General features: G+C 38.0%; 1 protein-coding gene across 1 annotated transcript in view; it reads right to left on the bottom strand.

Annotated features, from left to right (window-relative positions):
• Positions 1-1,576: 1,576 nt before the first annotated feature.
• The window catches only part of TXNRD1 (thioredoxin reductase 1), a 33,321-nt gene continuing 13,974 nt past the window's right edge, over positions 1,577-20,923 (bottom strand). Inside the window, exons 6-14 of the mRNA XM_081331071.1 lie at positions 19,283-19,398; positions 17,103-17,328; positions 15,342-15,434; positions 14,414-14,490; positions 12,689-12,845; positions 12,201-12,308; positions 10,285-10,380; positions 7,545-7,679; positions 1,577-3,524 (exon numbers count right to left, since the gene is read on the bottom strand). Of these exons, the coding sequence (XP_081187197.1) occupies positions 3,462-3,524; positions 7,545-7,679; positions 10,285-10,380; positions 12,201-12,308; positions 12,689-12,845; positions 14,414-14,490; positions 15,342-15,434; positions 17,103-17,328; positions 19,283-19,398 (1,071 nt within the window). The 3' untranslated portion in view covers positions 1,577-3,461. The remainder of the gene's footprint in view (positions 3,525-7,544; positions 7,680-10,284; positions 10,381-12,200; positions 12,309-12,688; positions 12,846-14,413; positions 14,491-15,341; positions 15,435-17,102; positions 17,329-19,282; positions 19,399-20,923) is intronic.

Raw genomic sequence — 20,923 nt, forward strand, 5'->3', positions numbered from 1 at the left:
CACAAAGAATACACAAGTATTTTATTATTTAGCATAATTTACCATATATTCCTTGCCTGCTGAACCTTTTGGCAAGCCAGCATCAGCAGAGAACCTATATTATCAACTGTAATCAGCACGAGATTTAGTGTGAGATAACATTTTAAACCTTTCACAATTACAGTTCCCCAGAATAACGGCATTCTGGGACATGAAATTTGAATCTCACAAATTAACCCAAGCACTCATGGCAGTTCTCAGGACTATGGTGGGCCGTGCTACAATACTTGTGGCTCCTTCATACAATCTCATGACGCCATCTTGAAAATTGGTGCCCCCAAAGTGTATCTTTCATTGCACCTGAAAAATGTGATTGGTAGAGAAGCTGCACATACATGAGTTTGCCAAGCTCTACTAAAATACCCTAAAGTATCTGATACTCTGCAGTGACATAAGCAGCCTTATTCACAAAAAACACCCTTCAAAGAATGAGGTATTTAACCTTGAACTCCAACAGCCATGTATGGTGAAGATTCATGGACTTTTTAAAACAACTGTAAACTATTGGCTTTTTTGGCTATACAAGTAGTCCTTGACTTACAACAATTCATTTAGTGACTGTTCAAAGTTACTGAGAAAAGTGATTTATGACAGTTTTTCACACTTACTACCATTACACCCCTCCGCATGGTCACGTGATCAAAATTTGGACCCTTGACAACTGGCATGTATTATGATGGTTGCAATGTCCCAGGATCATTGCAACCTTTTGACAAGCTAAGTCAATGGGGGAGCCAGATTCAATTAACAACCATGTTACTAATTTGCAGTGATTGACTTAACTGTGGCAAGGAAGGTCATAAAATGGGCAAAAAACATTTAACTCTTTTACTTAGCAATGGAAATTTTGGGCTCACCTGTATTACTTATTTAGCCTTAGACTAGAAAAAAAATCAGCCCAGTAGGAATAATGATGATGATGATGATGATGATGATGATGATGATGATGATGATGATAAAACGGACCTAAGATGTCATCTAGTCCAACCCCCTGCTCAAGCAGGAAACCCTATACAATTTCAGACAAATGGCTGTCCAGTTTCTTCTTAAAAACTTCCAGTGTTGGAGCATTCACAGCTTCTGGAGGCAGGTTGTTCCACTGATTAACTGTTCTAATTGTCAGGAAATTTCTCCTTAGTTCTAGGTTGCTTCTCTCTTTGGTTAGTTTCCATCCATTGCTTCTTGTCCTGCCTTTTACTGGAAATACCTATTAAAAACCTTTGCTAAATGAAACTACCTCTGAAGGCAAGTAGTTTGATTAATTAGTGTATGTATCTAACCCCGTTTTCTAGCTGCTATCCTTGCTTCAGAAACAGGAAGTGAACACTGTATTGTGTTTTTTATAATACCAAATGTCCATTTGTAACACCAACAATATATTCTATCTTTTATTCTATATTTCAGCACATTTGCCTGATGCAGCTACACAGACTTACATCCTTGATCAAATTAGTACCAACAGAAGGTGGAACTAAATCTAATCTCCACTTCCTAAAACTATTTTTAAAACCATTAGCAGTTTTCTGGCAGTGATTTAAGAATGGAGTTTTAGCAGCAAAACAAGATTAGGACTCATCTGTACAGTAATTACTCTTCTATGCATCTCTATAAAGATTACTTTCTACGCATACACTTTCTTTACTGGATTCTCACTAAACAATATGCTATTATATTTTTAACTTTGTTCTTCTGTGTTGATATATTGAATAAATTTTGAGCCAACAATTTGACTCCTAAACCAACAGCCAATCCAAGAAGATCCTTTAGAGTTCAATCCAGCTGATTAATGGAAACACAGACTAGCATCACATGACCTGCAGTAACAGGGATTATTTGAAATCATTTGAAATGATTTATTTCAACAGATTGTATAAATCAGTCACTATATCAGACAGTTTATGCCAGGGGTCTTCAAATGTGGCCCTTTTATGACTGGTGGACCTCAACTCCCAGAATTCCTCAGCCAGCACGCTGTAGCAATGGATTGAACCCAACTAATTGCAGCTAGCTAAGCAAACCAGGATGTAATATAACATGTGAAGCAGAACATACAGAAAAACCACTGCAACTATCTCCCACGCTACCTTGCTGAGGAGGGCACATTTCATTCTCAGAATATAAGTCACAGTGTCCGTAAATTATTTATGCAGAAAGTTTTAATTTATATTGGGATTGTATAGGCGGAAGAGTGGCAGAAGCTGGGGGCAGAGTTAAAAGAGGGATCAGTCTAAAACCCCTATATAGCCACAAGCAGACTAAATTCAAACCCAGACACCCTGAATTTGGTGGACCCTTATCTAACTCCAAGCAGATGCTAACCATCAGTTAAGAAGATTCCTGTGCTGGCTGTTTAGCAATAAATCGGTTTAATTGGACCTTTATGTGTTGATTAGATCTTTTGCACCTGCTAGATTGAGGGGGAAGGAATATTTCTTTTAAGAAACCCTTGTGAGGCTACCAAGTAGACAGGACTAAACCAGAAGTGACAAATACCATTCTTTCTCTAAGATTATCTCAGGGACTTGGGAGAGTCCTGCAATAAACTGACTGATTAGAAAGTCCTGCAATAGAGTAACTGATTACTTACAGAAATAATCTGGTCACAGACTGCCCATGTTTCTTCAGTCATAATTGAACAGGGTGATGTGTGTGGAAATGGGATGGAGTAGATATAAACAGAGCACATTAATATCCAGCACATCAAGAAAAAAAGTACTTCAGAATGCACAAAGGAACATTATGAACCAGAAAAGCTTTCAGGAACATGTTTATAGATCTCTTTCTATATAGTCTTTTATATAAATAATTCAGACATGGTTTGCTTTGATGGAAGGGGGGGTAGTTTTTTTTTCCTGTTGAATGACTCAGTGTAATTAGCATCAGAAATACAGCACAGTTTCTAAACTTGAATAACAGTGACACAGTATCCCTTTCAATTTTACAGAATCTGAGAGAGCACAATGATCTGCTGTTACATATTAGAAACCCATTTATTTCTTCAGAACTTGGTCACTTGTTTCTGTAGAAGTCCAGATTTGTGTTGTTGGAGGGTCTATAAAAATAACGAAAGTGAAAATAAGTCTGTTTATTCCAATAAGATAAAAGAGTTAGTTTCAAGCTGTGCTGGCAATTGTTCCATCATTGCCTACCAGAGACCCTGGTTTTAGGCTATGACTTCATGGAAGCATCTTGCCAATGCCTTGCCAGCAGCATCTTGATCATGAGTCCATCCCACTGTTGTGCCAGTTGCCATGCAATCATCAGAACTAATTTGCAGCTTTCAGTGTTCTTCACCTGCTCCTCTGCCGGCTGAAGGAAAGCAGGTCTTAATGCTTTCTTACTTCCCAGCTACGGACGTCTGAAGGTTGCAACGGTGATGAAAGTCAGTCTTTGGCAATGGCAAACAGCGGGTGACTTTAACCTCAGCATCCAGACTGAACAACATTTCCACCAGAACGCTTTGTCACTGACAATGTGGTGAATATCTAAAAAAAGACAAAAGAGAGAAAACACAAGATATGGATATTGTTTAGAAAAGCTTTTCTGGATATGGAAGGTTATGTTGATTTGCTCATTTCTTAACATGCAGTTCTCCATGGATGTCTGGCCTTCTACATCCACAAATAACTAGTCTGACTTTGAGATTGTTTTTAAATAGCCAAAGCAGCATACGGAACTGAGATTTTATTATGAGAACTTCTTAATAATCCTCATGTATGCAATACATTGATCTATTCTTCACATTGTAAGTACTGTTTAAAAAGGCTAATGAGACTTACTTATTATCAAGTCATATTTAATATATCTTGCGTGGATGACCTTTTCATGTATGAATCAGGCATTGGGGCTTGTAAACCATGGCTTGTGACTTACCACTTTGTGGAAGTCAGTCAAAACAACCCATGGCTTAGTGCAATACTTTAATAATTGAACATTGTCACTATACTATAATATGCTCTTGACCTGATTTTAATTTTTTGACCAGATAATGGGTAGGTAATACTGTAAATCATTAGGAAGAAATGATCTGGCTCTTATTTTTAAAAGTTAGACGAGAAAGGAAAGTGGCTGAGACTGTATTGTGCCATCTCCACAGAAATAACTGGCTGCAGATTATTTATTCTGTAGAGGAATGGGTTACCTACTTAACTTTGCACTGAAATTAGAGAAAGTGAGTCCCCTGGTCTTAAAGGCTTTTGCTGGCTGAGAATCAGTCCAATATATCTCATAAAAATTTTTTGGAAGATTACAATTTATCAAAGGTAAGCTTCACACAATGAGTCTTTAATATGCCATATACAAATATTCAGGTGGACAAAATCAGCAAGGGCTGAGCAGTGTTTCCATTTCTAAAAATATAAACATTGGCTAAGAAATATTTTCAAGAGACCAAAGTAGAAGCATGCCTACATTGGTACAAATGGGATGTGATTAATTGGTGATATGGGAGGAAATGTGGGACAACTTCATGCTCATAGGATCTAATCTGTCAATCTGAAAAGACATTCAGGCAATCCCAAAAATAGAGGCAATACCTATTTCATAGAAGAATATGGTTCTTGAATTTCAGTGGCAAAGAATATGCTTTATGTGCAGAAAGTCCCAGATTCCATCATTCCCAAGTAGAGTTGGGAAAACCTCTACCTGATGGAAATCACTGCCAGTTCATATGGAACATGTGAGGCCATGCTAAGCCTCTTTCAAGATGAACTTGAGTTTGGTGGCTGCATAAAGAAGCCCATGTTGCCTTCTTGGTAATGATGTGGCAGTGGCTGCTATTGCATTTCTCCTGGTTTGTTTTGTTTTGTTTGGTTGTTTACGTCCCCACTTAGCTTACAGCCTTAGCAACTTTAAGGTAGCTGGACTTCAACAACGGAAGAAATCCCCAGCCAGGAAGTTATGTCTAGGCATCTTAAAGTTGCTAAGTCAAGAAACACTGCCCTATGGTTTCCCATCCAAGTACTAATCCTATTAAGACAAATAAGATGGCAGTTCCTGGTGGGTTTTTTTTAAAATCTAGGTTTAGAAGCTAAGCAGGGGTAGCTGGATGAGTGTATGTAAGATTATGAATTTTATGAGGCTCAGCTTGTATGAAACATGTTCCTTGCATCATTTTTATTTGCACTTCCTTCAGCTATTACATTTTTTAAAGAGATGTAGAAGACTACAATATATTGTCTGAAGGATCATCAGGCACGGATCTGAAGCTGTGGCAGAACTTGAATCTATAGTCCCAAGGGGTGGAATGAGATTGAGGGCAGCCCTGGATCAGAAGAAAACTGTGAACAAAAATGTCACATGAACACATCGGACTAAGGCAAATGGCCCCTGATATCTATGAAAATATGTGGATTAGATTTACTCAGCAGTCTGAGCAGCTATAGTTTTTCACACAGCTTTAAATGTGTTTAGGATGCTTTTTCAATCCTAAACTCAGATAAATTGATGAGGAAATAACAAATATAGTGAGTTGGTTGTCTTCAGTGATTTCCTGGGCAACTGCTTGCTTTGCTACCACCAGGACATCTAAATACAGATAGGAGATTGACAGGAAATCAGATATAATTCAGTCTAACAGGTTCAAAGCAAAGCAATTAGCTGGCATCAAAGCCACCTTTTGGAGAAAATAAATAGGAACAGGATACAGCATCTGCATATCTTAGCCATGCAAATAAGTTTAGTGCACCTGAAAATAGTAAGGATAAGTTTCAGCCTCTTCCCATCTCTGGCTTTGAACAGTATTATTAGTAGTCGCTGGCTTTTAAATATAGCAAATTATTTATCTTTGCTTAAATCCAAATTAATTATTGCAGTATATTGATTTCTATGAAATATTTATTCTCATTTTTGAATAGTATTAAAAGATCTTTAGCAATGCTAGTGCCAAAAGTTCTCTTAAGTGTAATAATTACATTCTAATTTATGTGAATGCAAAATGAAGTGTTTTGCAAAATTTCCTACCTAAAATTATGCACATCTTTAAATTCTAGATTTACAGATCTGTTAGGAGGAGGGAGAGCAGGAAAGACAATAGATTCATTCTCTTTTGTTTTCTTTTAGACTCACATATAATTTCAACCCATTTTTACTACTTTAACCTGTAATTTTCCAAAAATACAACTAATATTTCCATTTTAATGTTGAGAGAAATCATCCAGGTGATTCTCTCTTCTGTGCCATTGGCACAGACATTCTGCTTTTAAGGTTTTTTTCTGGATTTCTCTTTTTTTCTTCTTTTGAAGAAAAGAATTTATTATTTTTTTCAGTTCAAACTTTTAAGATGTTTCAATGGGAAACAAAATAATGACCCTGGGTTACACTGTCTGCTTTCTTCTTTTAACCTACTGTGAGTATATCAGTGATACAATCAGGTGAGTCTAGCTATGATGTATGACAACAAGAATAAAAACAGAAATAAGTTCATGCTGTGGTTTCTTGGCACTCAGTCTTAGGTTTCATAGCAAGTCTAAAACAGATTAATCAATTAATTTACAGTAAATACATTTTTTTTCCTGAACTTAGGTATACCAAATATAAAAGTAACACCCATCATACCTAATTATAATCATATTGTCCTTCTAGCAACAATATAAAAGTATTGCTGCTAGGAGCCATACTACAGTAGCACTCTGCCTTTTTCCAATTTCTCTACAGATAAAGGTAAAGGTCATGTCCAACTCTAGGGGGCGATCCTCATCTCTGTTTCTTAGCCAAGGGAGCCAGTGTTGTTCAAAGGCCCTTTCCATGGTCATATGGCCAACATGATTATAGGCCAAGGCGCACGGGATGCTGTTGCCTGCCCACCAAAATGATACCTATTTATCTAATTGCATTTGCAAGCTTTCAGGCTGCTGGGCTTGCAGAAGCTGGGGCAAGTAATGGGAACACTCAAATCTCGAATAGCCTGGGTTTTCTTGACAGTTCTAACTAGGTATGACACATTTAGACTGCAGTTTCAGAGATTCACAGAAGAATTCACAATTCAGTATTGCAGGCGGTCTCATGCTGGCATGAAACTTTGAATTTAAATGTGAAGCATTTTTGTTAAGCCCTGAAAATCTAAACCCAAGAATTTTTTTAGCTGAGTATCAAACTGATTTGACAGAAACTCTGCAGGGGTTTAGATAGGAGACTTTCCAAGACTTCTTTTGGGACACAAGGAATTAAACCCAAGAGCTTTTACAGGGAAAACATTAGTTCTGTTATTGAATTCTTAGGTTTCTATTCCACACTTTCTCCAAGATCTTAAAGCAAGTTACAGGGGGATTGCCCTTCATTTTCACTGGCCCCAGTCAGGTTCAAAGACTAAGAGCAGACTTGAACCTCAAACTTACAGGCCCAATACCTCAATTGCTCCTCCACACTGTCTATCACTTTTCCCATCCCAGGACAGCCAACTAATTATAGCAAAAGAGAAGAAAAAAGTATTTATCAAAATTGCTCCCCAAAATAAGAAAATTTCTATGAAAACATAAGCTTTTTGCCAACCCACACCAGATACCCACCTCTGCACAGACTGGATGGATTCCTATTGTGCTGTCCAACTGTTCTTTTGTCATTCCACATTTCATGGCTGCTGCAAATCCTTGAGTAATTTCTCCAGCATTGGGACCAAGGACATGGAAACCAATAACTCGATTCTAGATAATGAGAGCAGCAAAAAGGACTTAACTCAGCTAATTATTTTGTCCACCATTGTCTAAAGATTGCTCATTCCTAAGAGTACTGTCATTGGACTTCTTCTGTTCCATATATTCTAGCTGGAAAATTGCACAAAGGATATATTTTAATTCAACTAGGAAGTTTTCTAAGTTACCAAAAATGATGCAGCAAATGACAACAGGCCATTCTTATCCTAAATATAAAGCCAGCAAGTAATTATCAGTTGCAACAGATGGAAACTAATCAAGGAGAGAAGCAACCTACAACTAGGGAGAAATTTCCTGACAGTTACAACAATTACTCAGTGGAACAACCTGCCTCTAGAAGCTGTGAATGCTCCAACACTAGAAGTTTTTAAGAAGAGACTGGACAGCCATTTGTCCGAAATGATATAGGGTTTCCTGCCTGAGCAGAGGGTTGGACTAGATGACCTCCAAGTCCCTTCAAACATTATTATTATTATTATTATTATTATTATTATTATTATTATTATTATTATTATTATTATTATTATTATTATTAATTATTATTATTATTATTATTATTATTATTAATAATAATAATAATAATAATAATAATAATAAAACTTTTATTCATAAAACATGAAACAGTCAACTGAACACTCAAATTGACTGGCACTAAAGGTTGGCACAGGCTGCTGCCAACATCCTAGGTATCAACCAGGTATCTCCTTAAAATGTAAGATGCTCCAAGTAGCGCAGTTTTTTGTAGCTTTGCTGGAGTTATTGCAGGAAGCTGCAATTTCTTCATATTATTATTATTATTCACACAGTCAGCCAGATGTTCAGACTGGATTTGGCATTTTTGTCTACTTATCAAGTCTGGGATAGGCAGATGTGGATGTTTGATTACAGATGGAAGCAGTTCCTAGTAACGCTGCCTTTTGCAATTGACTAATGGTGAATTTGTCAATGCCAATGGTGTTCCTGTGGTGCTCCAGTTGTTTTGGGATTGCACCCAAGGTGGCTATTACTATTGGTACTACCCTTGCTTGCCTTTGCCACAGTCTTTCTATTTCTATTTGTAGGTCTTTGTATTTTGTTATCTTTTCCAGTTTTTTCTCGTCTATTCTGCTGTCTCCAGGCACTGCCATGTCCACTATCCAGACTTTTTTGTCTTTCTTATCGACAATTGTTAAGTCCGGAGTGTAATGTTGCAGGTGATTATTATTATTATTATTGATCATCGCACAGTCAGCCAGATGTTCAGACTGGATTTAGCATTTTTGTCTACCTATCGAGTCCTTACCAAGGACCTGGGATAGGCAGATGTGGATGTTTGATGGTATTATAGATATTGTCGCAGGTTAGAAGCAGTTCCTAGTAAGGCCGCCTTTTGCAATTGACTAATGGCGAATTTGTTAATGCCAGTGGTGTTCAAGTGGTGCTCCAGTTGTTTTGGGATTGCACCCAAGGCGCCTATTACTATTGGTACTACCCTTGCTTGCCTTTGCCACAGTCTTTTTTATATTATGATTATGATTAGCTCTGATTCTCTGGTCAAGTTTCAACTCCTTACTCCTACTGTATACAGTTCATTTTTTTTCTGGCACAACTCATGCTTGTCCTGGCCTGATACAGTATAAGTAGTGTATTGTTGGTTGTTAATCTGGGGAAAAAACTATGGACTATATGTCATGGAAGACATAATTTTTCTGGCTACTTTGTTTTTCCTGAAACACTGAAGAAAAGTGACATAATAGAGACATGCTACATAATTATATCAAAATCTAATAATTTCTGAGCAATTAGGATCTTACAATTCCTATAATTAAAATATCATATATTCTAATATTTCAGAAAAATGTCCTGGAATAAATGGGTAATTTTGAATGGCTGGGTTTTTATTGCCAACTGCTGCATTTTGACAGTAGCATCAGAGAAGGGGCATTTAGCAGGACTGAGTAAATGGTTCATACTACTTGTTGCAGACCTGAAACTTTCAAGTCATCACTTTCAATTTAGGAGTAAAATTTTTGATAAACTGCAAATGAGGAGTAGCTGATTTAGATTAGTAAATATATATCCAAATTAACTGCAGTGGAAACTGTGAGAAGGATTCACAGAGACTAAGGCCCACTTGCCCTAACACAAACAGCCTTTGAGACTCAGGATACAATAGTTTTTCCAAGGTATTTTGGGTTTCAGCTGTTGTTATACTTTGAAAATTAAAACATTCACAGCTATTAACTAAATACTGAGCAAAGCTAAAGAGGGGTACTATTTAATGGTTGCAAAGCCTAGCCAAGGTGTTATTATACAATGACTCTATAATTTAGAAGTTGATTTGCAGGTGGATTTTAACCAGCTAATACTTTCAAGGTATCATTGATGCCTGCCAAATGAAAGCAGTTTCATCCTCAGCTCCAGATAGCTCCAATTTAAGGATCTGAAGATGACACAGATTCAATTAGAATCGCAGGTGTACTTTAGAGAGAGAAAAAAGCAATCAGGTGGTGAGTCACAATGCGTACAAAATGAATATTAACATTCCTTCTCCTTCTGCAAAATGCCAATCATTTTGCAGAAAAAAAGCAAAGGGTTCATGGCGCACTGAAATTACCCTATCTGCAAGATTGCAAATAACTTTTGCATAGCATTTGTTGTTGTCCCTGGATGGGACTGTCCACTCCAGTGGCCAGAAGTAACTGTGGTAAACCTGAAAAAGGAAAGAAATGATATATAAATACCTATGCTGACTTTCAGCCAATTTTCAAGCTCATGTCAGCACCCTTCTACATTTCATTTAACAAGAATTTCATTTAACAAGATTTACTGGAAAAGAACAGGAACAAAATTACAGACATTTCAGCAACTGGATTGCTTTTATTTTTTTTAAAAAAATCCAGCTTAGTTAAGGCAGAGACAGTTCCATTTCTTAACTAATGGCCTTTCTCTAAATCAGTATTTCTCAACCTTAGCAACTTAAAGATGACTGGACTTCAACTCCCAGAATTCCCCAGCCCAGCTTCTTCCAAGCAGAATTCTTTTATTGTTCCATAGACAAAATAGACAAAATCTTGCCAAACTGAGCACTCTACTATTTACATCTACCATATACTCCATGAACTATTAGGGAGGGGCTATCTTCATTCTCTCTCGCACATAAAATCTGAATTGTCATCTACTTCTCTGGAAAGCACCCCTCCTTCATAGGAATCCACCTCCTCACTACATTCCATCACTACTCTAAATGGTAAGGAAGCTGTTCCCTTAGCTGATAAGTGACGAACATCCAGATGCTCTATCTTAGGCTCCTGACACACCATTAATTCCAATGTAAACTTACATGAACATTAATTTAATTTAATTTAATTTATTAATATTTCTATACCGCCCTTCTCCCGAAGGACTCAGGGCGGTGTACAGGGCAAGAATAAAACAAGAGTTACAAAAATTAAAAAATAATTAAATACATGCCCATAAAAACAATTGATACATTAATAAAAACCCCAATAAAATGATAATAAAAAACCCCACCAATCCCCCCTCAGGCCAGGCCGGCTTGTTCGAACATGTATGTTTTCAGATCGCGGCAAAAGGAGCGGAGATCGGGCGCCGTCCGGAGCTCAACCGGTAACTGGTTCCATAGCTCCGGGGCACCCACAGAGAAAGATCTCCCCCTGGGGGCCACCAATCTACATTCTCTGAATTAGCCTTCCCTAACCTGGTTGCCATCCAAATATACTGAACAACAATACCCAATATCTCCAGCTAGCATGGCTTTGTTGAATACAGGGGATTACATCAAACAAAGCAGAAGCATCCTGGGCTGATGGCCCTGAAAGAGGCTGTAACTGGACAAGTATGGAGGGGGGGAGGGAATTCGGACAGGGAGATGCTGTAACATCCCAATGGTGATGGACATGGGAAAATGTAATGAAATATGTGGGACAGGGCACTCATGGGTACTATGCCAAAGGTATATTTTTTTCTTGTGGCACATTCCAGGCCTTTGAGCTCATTCCCAGGCCCCAATGGCAAACCTTTTAGACCTGGGTTGTTGGCTGCTACTGCTGAATACCAGGTCATTTGTAATAAAGCCAGTAAGACTTGATCATGGATGAGGAAGCTGACCTGACATGTATCATGGAGATCTGCCTGAGGGGGGGGGTGGAAATTCCCCTTTCTGAGATATGCCCATCTGACTTCTGGCTTTAGCACCAGCCAAGACCCCATATCTAACCCTAACCCTAACCCTAACCCTATCAAAAAGATAACTGCTCTGCAAACAGTATGGTGTTTTTCTTTAAAAACAGAGAATTTGATTTTCAGATCCAACCACTTGCTTGTTCGCAGAGGTAGATCCCATCACACACAGAATAAAATCAACAATCATATAATTCACCCTCAAGAGGGAGTAGATAACAATCATTCACTTGATTGTGTTCATCACAAAACTTGAAATGCAAAAGGTTTTCTGAATTTCATGTCAAAAACGTGAAAAGCCATAGTCTACATTAGCAATTTCCAAAATACCTCAATCCTATTATTGCCAAATCTTTCAATTGCTTTTTCTTCAGAGTAACCACAGGCTCCGTATTCCAAAGGAGTGAATACTGTAGTGGGGATATTTATATAATCACACTGTCAAGGAAAAATATTTGGAGATAAGTGTTAGTTGCCCAAAGCACAAGCCTATAATATCTGAGAGCATTAAATGATTTTAAAGTTGCAGCATTTAATTCAAGGGCGATCGCAAAGTTAGAAAAAGAACACCACTAAAACGTTCCCTGGTTTCTTTTCCTCAGATGTTGTTCAACTATAATGCCCATCATCCCTAACTACCAGCAATGGTGGCTGTAGCCCAAAGAGAGTTGTAATTCAAAGAAGCTAGAGGAATTTCATTTGGGACTGTTGCTGTAAGTTTATGAATGTTAGCTACCAATTACATGAGCGTAAACTTAAAACAAAAATGCATTTCAAAACCATTGCTTTTACAACCATCATGATAAGCACTGATTTACCTTTGTGAATGCTCCGCCATAAAGCCTCCTCACCAACAGCCTACCCGCCTGAATTGCCACCGGGGTGAGTTCTGGTTTGCCTTCCAGGACATCTCCAATAGCATAGATATAAGGCACATTTGTTTGTTCTTTGTTATTAACAGGGATTTTTCCTGTACTAGAGGTTGATTGGAGGAGAGGAAAAAATATAAAAGCTGATCCATATGCAAGGCTTTGGTTGCAGATTAAAAGAATCATAATCTCGTTAAAAAGGGACTATAGCGTGCGCTTTGTGGAGAAACATTTGCAGAGAAAAAAATTGTGATTAGAACAAACAAAAATGGTTTGCAGTTTCTTGCATCGCATCCCTGTCTGAACCCAAAACCCTAACCCCTCCCCAAGTGCTATTCTTCACTGGTTCTGGCACTTTCGTCAGGTTATTGTTTTGCAGATCTCAATAGCAGAAGCATTATAGCGCATGAAGGCAAAACCATAGCATATATGCAAATAGTGGCAAACATCTGTAGCTCGGGTGTAGGATGAGGGTGAAGGTTTGTTCTCCAAGATTGTGGGCTGGTTTCCAAACATTTTGTTACCAAGCTAGGTAACATCTTCAGTGGAGTTTTAGGGATGTCAATGTCAGTGTTCTTCTGTTTATAAAGCTTTCAGGTGTGGGTGAGCTGAGTGAAGGTCTTGTGATGGGTCAGATGTGAGTAATCAATGAGAGTCTTGTGATGGGGAGGTTACATCAGGTCAGGGCCTTTGGGAAGTGAACTGCTGGTGGGAGGGGGAGCTTGCGTGGGTTGGATGAGGATCTGTGCTGTCTCTGGTTGGCTGTGGGGTTGATTTGGATTCTGATTTGACCTATATCCAGCCTATGAACCCCTCAGAATACAAATCAAACCCACAGCCAACCAGAGATAGTACTGACCCTCATCCAACCCACACAAGCCCTCCTTCCACTAGCAGTTCACCTCCCAATGACCCTGACCTGATGCAACCTCCCCATCACAAGACCCTCACTCAACACACCCACAAGCCCTTATAAACAAAAGAACACGAACACTGACATCCCCCAAACTCCGCTGAAGATGCTACCTAGCCTGGTAATGAAATGTTTGGAAACCAACCCACAAGCTCAGAGAACGAACCGTCACCCTCATATATGCAAATATTTGTGCCCTAAAATGCTGTTAAAAACAGACCTGTAACGTTGCAGGCTGCAGCCATTTCAAGCTAGGGATAGTCAAAATAAGAATCACATTTTCAAATTCACAGAAATCAGACTCATTTTGATTCTACCTGAAATCATTGCTGTAGCATCTATGGGTGGGGGGGCTATAATTATTATATTGCTGCAACCGAAAAGCTGCATTTTTCATTTTTTTCCTAGCTACTAAAAACAAAGAAGCTCTGCACCCCACCACAAGCATTAAGAAAATAGAACAAAGAAACAAAAAAAGGATTGCTCAGGGTTTTCTTTGCCCAAGACATCTGGCAAGGTGAGATAACTCAAAAGCCTTAATAACAGAATGTTAATCATTAGCATTTTAATTATTACTAAGTTTGCCCTTTTGGCATCTCCAGTAATAAGAAGCTGTAATTATGGTGTCATTCTTGCTGCAGCAGGTAAGTTTCAGAAAAGAAATTTATGTCTCCTTGAAAATTTATATGCATAAAGACTTCAAGATTGATGTTGCAAGTAAGAGACATAGTACAATAAACAGACAAGAGATTTAGCCTTACTTTTCATTGATCCTCACTCCAACTTTCTGTAGTCCAATTTTTTTTGTGCAGGCATCTCTTCCTATTGCTAGCAACACCTGAAGAAGAGCAATATTTTAATTTAATCCACTTATCCTAGGGAATTTATGAGGATTTTTTACTCAACAGGATATAAGACACAATTAAGTTGTGAGAAATGTACACTGCATAGCTGTTTCAAATAAAATTAGTATGCAATAGCTTCAATGTCACAATTTCATGAACACCAGTGTGAATCAGATGACATTGTACAGTTGGGCAAGTTACATCTCTAAGGTTTTATTTGTCCCTTAAACTGTTTTTTAAGCCCTTAACATCCTTCTGCCATCAGCATTATGGAATTTCAATTTCTTATTGTTATGAGCCTGGAAAGACATGAAAATGAAGGTAAACCTCATTCCACAATCACTATATCCAAAGTGATATAAAAATGTTACAAAATCCAGGCCCATTCATATAAAGCCATTTATGACATTGACCAAGGAAGCATTTTGTTCTTCATTCCTTTGCCTATTTTGCTCAGAGGCATTTTCCACAGTTTAATTGGAGGCTTGGTGGAGCAGTGGGCTAATGCCTCCTTAAGTAACACCAGCTGCCTGCAATTAGTGCAGGTTCGCATCCCACCAGGCTCAAGGTTGACTCAGCCTTCCAACCTTCCGAGGTAGGTAAAATGAGGACCCAGATTGTTGGGGGCAATAAGCTGACTTTGTAATAATGCCGCTTTGGGGGGGGGGGGCGAAAGCCCTAATAAGCAGGCATATACATAGAATGAAGGCTATTGCTAAGCACATTGGTTTGTGCTTAAATTGTAAGCCGCCCTGAGTCTTCGGAGAAGGGCGGGATATAAATGGGATTAAAATAAAAAAAATAAAACAAATTGAAACTAAAATAACACATGAAAATTACTTACTGTGTTGTATTCTCCTTCAATTATTTCAGAGTTCTCTGTAGACTGAGCTGTAACTTTTAACAGTCCAGGAGTTCCTTCCTTGATCTGTTCAATCTGCAATATTTTTATAAATTAAATATTGACTTCAAGTAGGGGATAGTGATAAACTTTAATCACAAATGTATTTTCTGTATTTTTATATTTTAGTTATTATCTTGTGACTTAAAGAAAAAGCTGTTGTGTTTCTGGACCCTTACATTTTTCAAGAGATTTCCTACCTGTCTTTTTTTCTGCTGGTGTTTCTCTCCAAAGAAACCAGCAGTTTGAACACAAAGGAAAATGATTTTGAATCTACATAATACTGAATTTAAGAAGCTGTTCATGTGACCATTTCAATCCATGGCTCCTTAAAAAGGTCCAAGCGCAGCGGAGGCAGCCATGTCCCTTGCAAAAAGATAGATCAGCCTTTTAAAATCTATGTTCTCATCAATTTCCCATTCCTAGTTCACCAAGAAACTTTGTATACTGCTCTATTCAAACACTCTTTCTTAGCTTGAAGATGGTTCAAATAATTAGTATTGAGTGTAGGAAGAGCACACTAGGTCTGTTAGAAAGTCTAAAAACAGAAAATCAACATAGGCCAGAATCTAACAAGATAGCTAGCCCTTACAAGTTGTGTTTTTCCATTATTTGATATTTATTCATTATGTTCATAAGCTTGACCTGTCCCCTAAGAAAGACAAGGCAACATATTTTCAATTACTCATTTATTTTTACCGTCAAAACCAACCCGTGATATAGGCAAGCATGAGGAAGAAAATGGCCCAACATTTTGAGCTTTATGGTTCATTTGGTTCTTGAATCTAGATTTTCCCTACCTATTCTGAAACCCAACCACTATGTCAAATTGGCTTCCATGACACCTCAGAGGCAAACTTAAAACGCTGGAAAAAAAAGTAATTTAAACATGTATTCCATAGGCACATGGAATTCTGCCTAATGCCTTAAAGTTGACTTCTGCCTAAGAATATAATAAGCCACTTGGGATTTATGTCTGCCAACATTGTCTTAAAGCATCTAGCTATTCATATCATGAAGGGAAAATCTACATATGATGAATATTGGGAAAAAGTAATGCCAGTATTCTAAATCAAAGTTGCCTTGTCGCTCTTTAAGTGTTCAATCCTGACAGGAGAAAAGGCATCTCAAAGTCACATCAAAGAATGAATAAAGCACTAAGGTCACTGAGTAGTCAAGGGTTAATCCCTGGATCAAGAGTTTGCTACTGGCAGTAAGAGAAGTAGATAATAGTTTAAGCTAGTAAAGGACAACTTCTGATGTTCTACAGTTGTACTGTTTTGTCGCTCAATGGATTGCATGTGGACTCAGACATCAAATTGTAGCCCTTAGATTGTGCCATCGAAATATCTGATTTTCAACAATGATTTTTTCATTGTGAATGCAGTCTGTTGCAGCAAAACACATCCACTGCCACCTTTAAAGCCTTTCAACTCCTGAAAAACAAGTTTGTCTTCCAGTGAAATCAGTACGACATCAAACACACCCCATGCAGTCCCAAGGCTGACATTAATTATATTTTAAAAACATGAATACTCTGTCCTCCAAAATATTGCCGCTCTCTGGTTTAAGACATATGTGACTTACACAAGAAATCTTGAAACCTGCAAGCACTTTTGAAGTCTTAGGAAGAAGGAATATGAACCACAAAGCATGTTACCAGGAAAGCCACTTTTAAAATCACTTCTTTTGGGCAAGTCTTACCTTAGTGGGCACATATTTTCTTATGAACTTTACACCATGCTCTTCCATATGCTCTCCTATTTTATTTGCCATATCTTGATCAAAGCCTCTCAGGAGAATGGAACGCACCATGACAGTCACATCTAAACCAAGTCCAGCAAGAAATCCTGCACATTCAAGAGCAACATAAGAAGCTCCAACCACCAATGTCTTTCCTGGGCAGTAAGGTAGTGAGAAAAGGTCATCGCTGGAAAATATATACATAAATTAATTTAGAGACAAAAATATTAAGTGCATGAATCCAGAAAAAAAGTAAATTGTGATGAGAGATGGGCAATTTCTATATAACATAGAGCAGAGGTCTCCAACCTTGTCAACTTTAAGACTTGTGGACTTCAACTCCCAGAATTGCTCAGCCAGCCAAGCTGGCTGAGAATTCTGAGAGTTGAAGTCCACAAGTCTTAAAGTTACCAAGGTTGGAGACCCCTGACATAGAGGGATCAACAGCAAGAATAAGGCTATACTGTATATATCTCCAGATATTTGAGTGAATTTCAATCACTCCTTGGAACCATGGCTAAGTCACAGATAAAGGAATTGCCCCTCAACAACTGAAGAATCCCCAGTTGCCTTTTCTTTCATCAGAGTTTCCGGCCCCCTGAAGGGACAGGTGGGAAATTTTATTTCAAGAAGATTTTGAAGTCATCAGACAGAAGGTTTCTCCTTCCAGAGATAAAACTATGCTGAATATTTTCCGGTGGCATATGGTAGAATCTTTGAATAATTTCAAGAAACGTATTTACAAAGACAAGCAAACTGGACACTTTGCTGTTATATTTTACAGAGACAAATGTTCCATATAACTTTGTTCTAACAAAAAAAATGTTATGGTATTATTTTTCTAGCACCACTCCTCTAACTTAACAACTTTCTATGATCAACAGTAAGACCCCCATTTATTAACTATTCTTTTATTTGGGGATTGTTGGTTATCTCCCTGTGAGTAACATCATAGAGTCTTTGGCAGAGGGATAAAAACTGAATATATTTGGTCAATGTCTAGATCAGTGTTTCTCCACTTTGGCAACTTTCAGATGGATGGACTTCAATTCCCAGAATTTCCCAGTCAGCATGGATGGCTTGGGAGTTCTGGGAGTTGAAGTCCACCACTTTGAAAGTTGCCACAGTTGAGAAACACTGGTCTAGATCAACAACATTGTATTGAAGAGAACTAGAATTATCAATCTCCTCTTCCGCTCTATTTTAAAACCTGCCATTTTTATCATATTAGACCAATTAGAAACTTTTTTAGTTTCAATTTGAGGCTTACCTTTGAATTTAAGCAATGTAACCTGGGTGTTCCTAGAGATCACCAAGATGGGACTGGAAAGCTAAGTGTGCCCCATAGACACAACTAGCTAGAGCCTAGCCATTTTCCCTTGCCTTTCCAAAGGTGTATGTATCAAGTTTTCATTTTGAAAATATCTGTTTCAAAACAGGTTGTTCCAACCATATTGGAAGGCCTCTAAGCTCAAAATAGCATTATTTTAATCTTGAAACCAGTATTGCAAGCTCATAATGAGATTCTTTCAAGCTCAAAACAGTTGTTTCAAACCTGAAAGCTCAACACATTACGAATTCTCAACATTTTGCAGACCATTACTTTTTCATATCAGTTAATGCAGGACAATTTTCTCATGGCTTGAATTTTTGAACTACACAAATATAACAGCTTTTCCCCTTCCCTTACTTCCCACTCCTTTACGCATTTTGCTTTTGGCTGTACATTAATAGACCTTTGCAGAAACTGAAGATGTGTTTTCAATGGAGATGAGCAAGGTAGGTTTTATGCATACAGCCAAGACTTTAAATGTTGATAGACAAATTTAAAAGGTTAGTCAAAGGCTTTATTTTAATGGTTTCTTCGGACTGTAGCCTTCCAAATTCTCAGTTACTATCTCCAGGTTGTTGTCTGAAAGTGCATTCAAGTGCAATTTAAGTTACCCCACAACAGCATCTCCAAGAAAAGACCTAAAAACTGGTCCTCTGAGGATTAAAAAGAAATATTTTCAATAAGGAACCATTTTACCACAAGAGTTCTATTAAGGAGCAACCTTGTCTTCCTAATGCTACATTTTAGCCAATTTCCTTGAGTGCCATGAGGCAGTATAAAACACATCAATTCATTTATTTTATGTTACCTGGTGATGCAATACTCTTTGTCTCCTGGAATGTTCAGATAGCGAGGTCTTTCTCCAGTGGCAATCAGAAATCTTTCTGCTGTGTAAATTTTCTCTACCCCTTTATTATTTGTTGTCTGTAAACAACAGAGCAAGTTTTTTAGCTGAACCCTGGGATATGAAATAAGTCTCCTCATAATGTAGCAAACTCGCTTTTCATTGGGCTAAGACTACTAGACGAAGCACTGCTTGTAAATATAGCTAGTGACCCAAATAAGGCATTAGCCCAAGGAACTTTGGAAATCAATCCACATGGCTTAAAAACTATACTCAGATTTTCTGAGAGTAACAAAGAAGGAAATATTCCCCAACTACTCTTTACCTCCCATGGCAGGAAATCTTGAAAACGCTTCTCTTGCATTAGTCTTGTTGCAAGTTACCTTCCTTCTGCGCTCTTACCTTCCCCAGAACTATCAAACTAGCCGTTCTCTTCCTGCAAACCTTCCAGATTTTGCCTGGCTGATACTAATCATCTAAATCCAGAGTGAAAAAATCTCTCCCACCTCTCCGAATTTATGGACATCAATCACGTTTTTGTCAGCTGCATCCATTACTTCTTTTCCACGGAGACTGATTTGGCCCTCCAGCTGATATTACATAAAGACACTGCTGGCAGACAATAGTATATACTATACCTCATAAGGTGCCAAGAACTATTAAGAGATTGGGCAGCATACACATTTCCTAAATAACTAATGTTAAAGACATGCAGGTGAATGAACCTATATGGATGATGTTATTAAGAGTGATGCCTAAATGGGTAGAGAATGGCTGCTATTTCAGTTTATGGCAAGATCTAGGACCTGGCTAGGCACCCTTTTTCCATTATGCCATAATAATAGGCTGAGGATGTGCTACTTTAGATCAGGAAGCAGTTTTTTTAATCAAGGAAAAACTGCTCATGGCTAAGAAGAGATAGGTTATTTTTTAAGAAAAGGGGAAGTGAGCTGGGTAACCTTCAGCTTTTGAGAATCTACCTTGCTTTGTATTAGAATCCAAATGATTCACCAAGCAGGGCCAAATGCAAACAATATAACCTTTGGACAAAGAATTCTGATCTAAAAATATTTTCTGAGTATTCCAGCTAAACCAAGGTCCCAGTTCTTCCAGCTAAAAGTTCAATTCCAGTTATATCCATGCCCAGCAATTTTTTTTACAATGTATAGAGAATTCTTGTTCATCTACAATAAAACACGGAAGTTGCTTTTATAAGAAGATCCAGATGTATCTGCTGTCCACCTTTGATAGATTAGATATTAATTACCATTAATTCTTTGCTATGTACTTTTAATAGCTATGCCAGATACCAATTGCAATTGCACTTAGACTTATATACCACTTCACAGTGCTTTACAGCACTCTCTGCAAGGACTTGTCCAGGCAATCTCCAAGAATCAAACACAATTGACCAGAAGGGGGGGAAAAACTGGTCCCAAGACTCTATCTGATTCTGGTTTCTAAGACTTAAGACCTTGAACCCAGTTTGCTTTGATATTTAAGCCAAGGTCAGGACAAAGAATTGGGCACTTCCTTGCTGCTAAATAACAGAAGCTAATTCACTGAATTGCTACAATTGATGGAAAGATAACTTCAGTCTACTCT

This window comes from Vipera berus (assembly GCF_964194415.1).
Source record: "Vipera berus genome assembly, chromosome: 6".
Lineage (NCBI taxonomy): Eukaryota > Metazoa > Chordata > Lepidosauria > Squamata > Viperidae > Vipera > Vipera berus.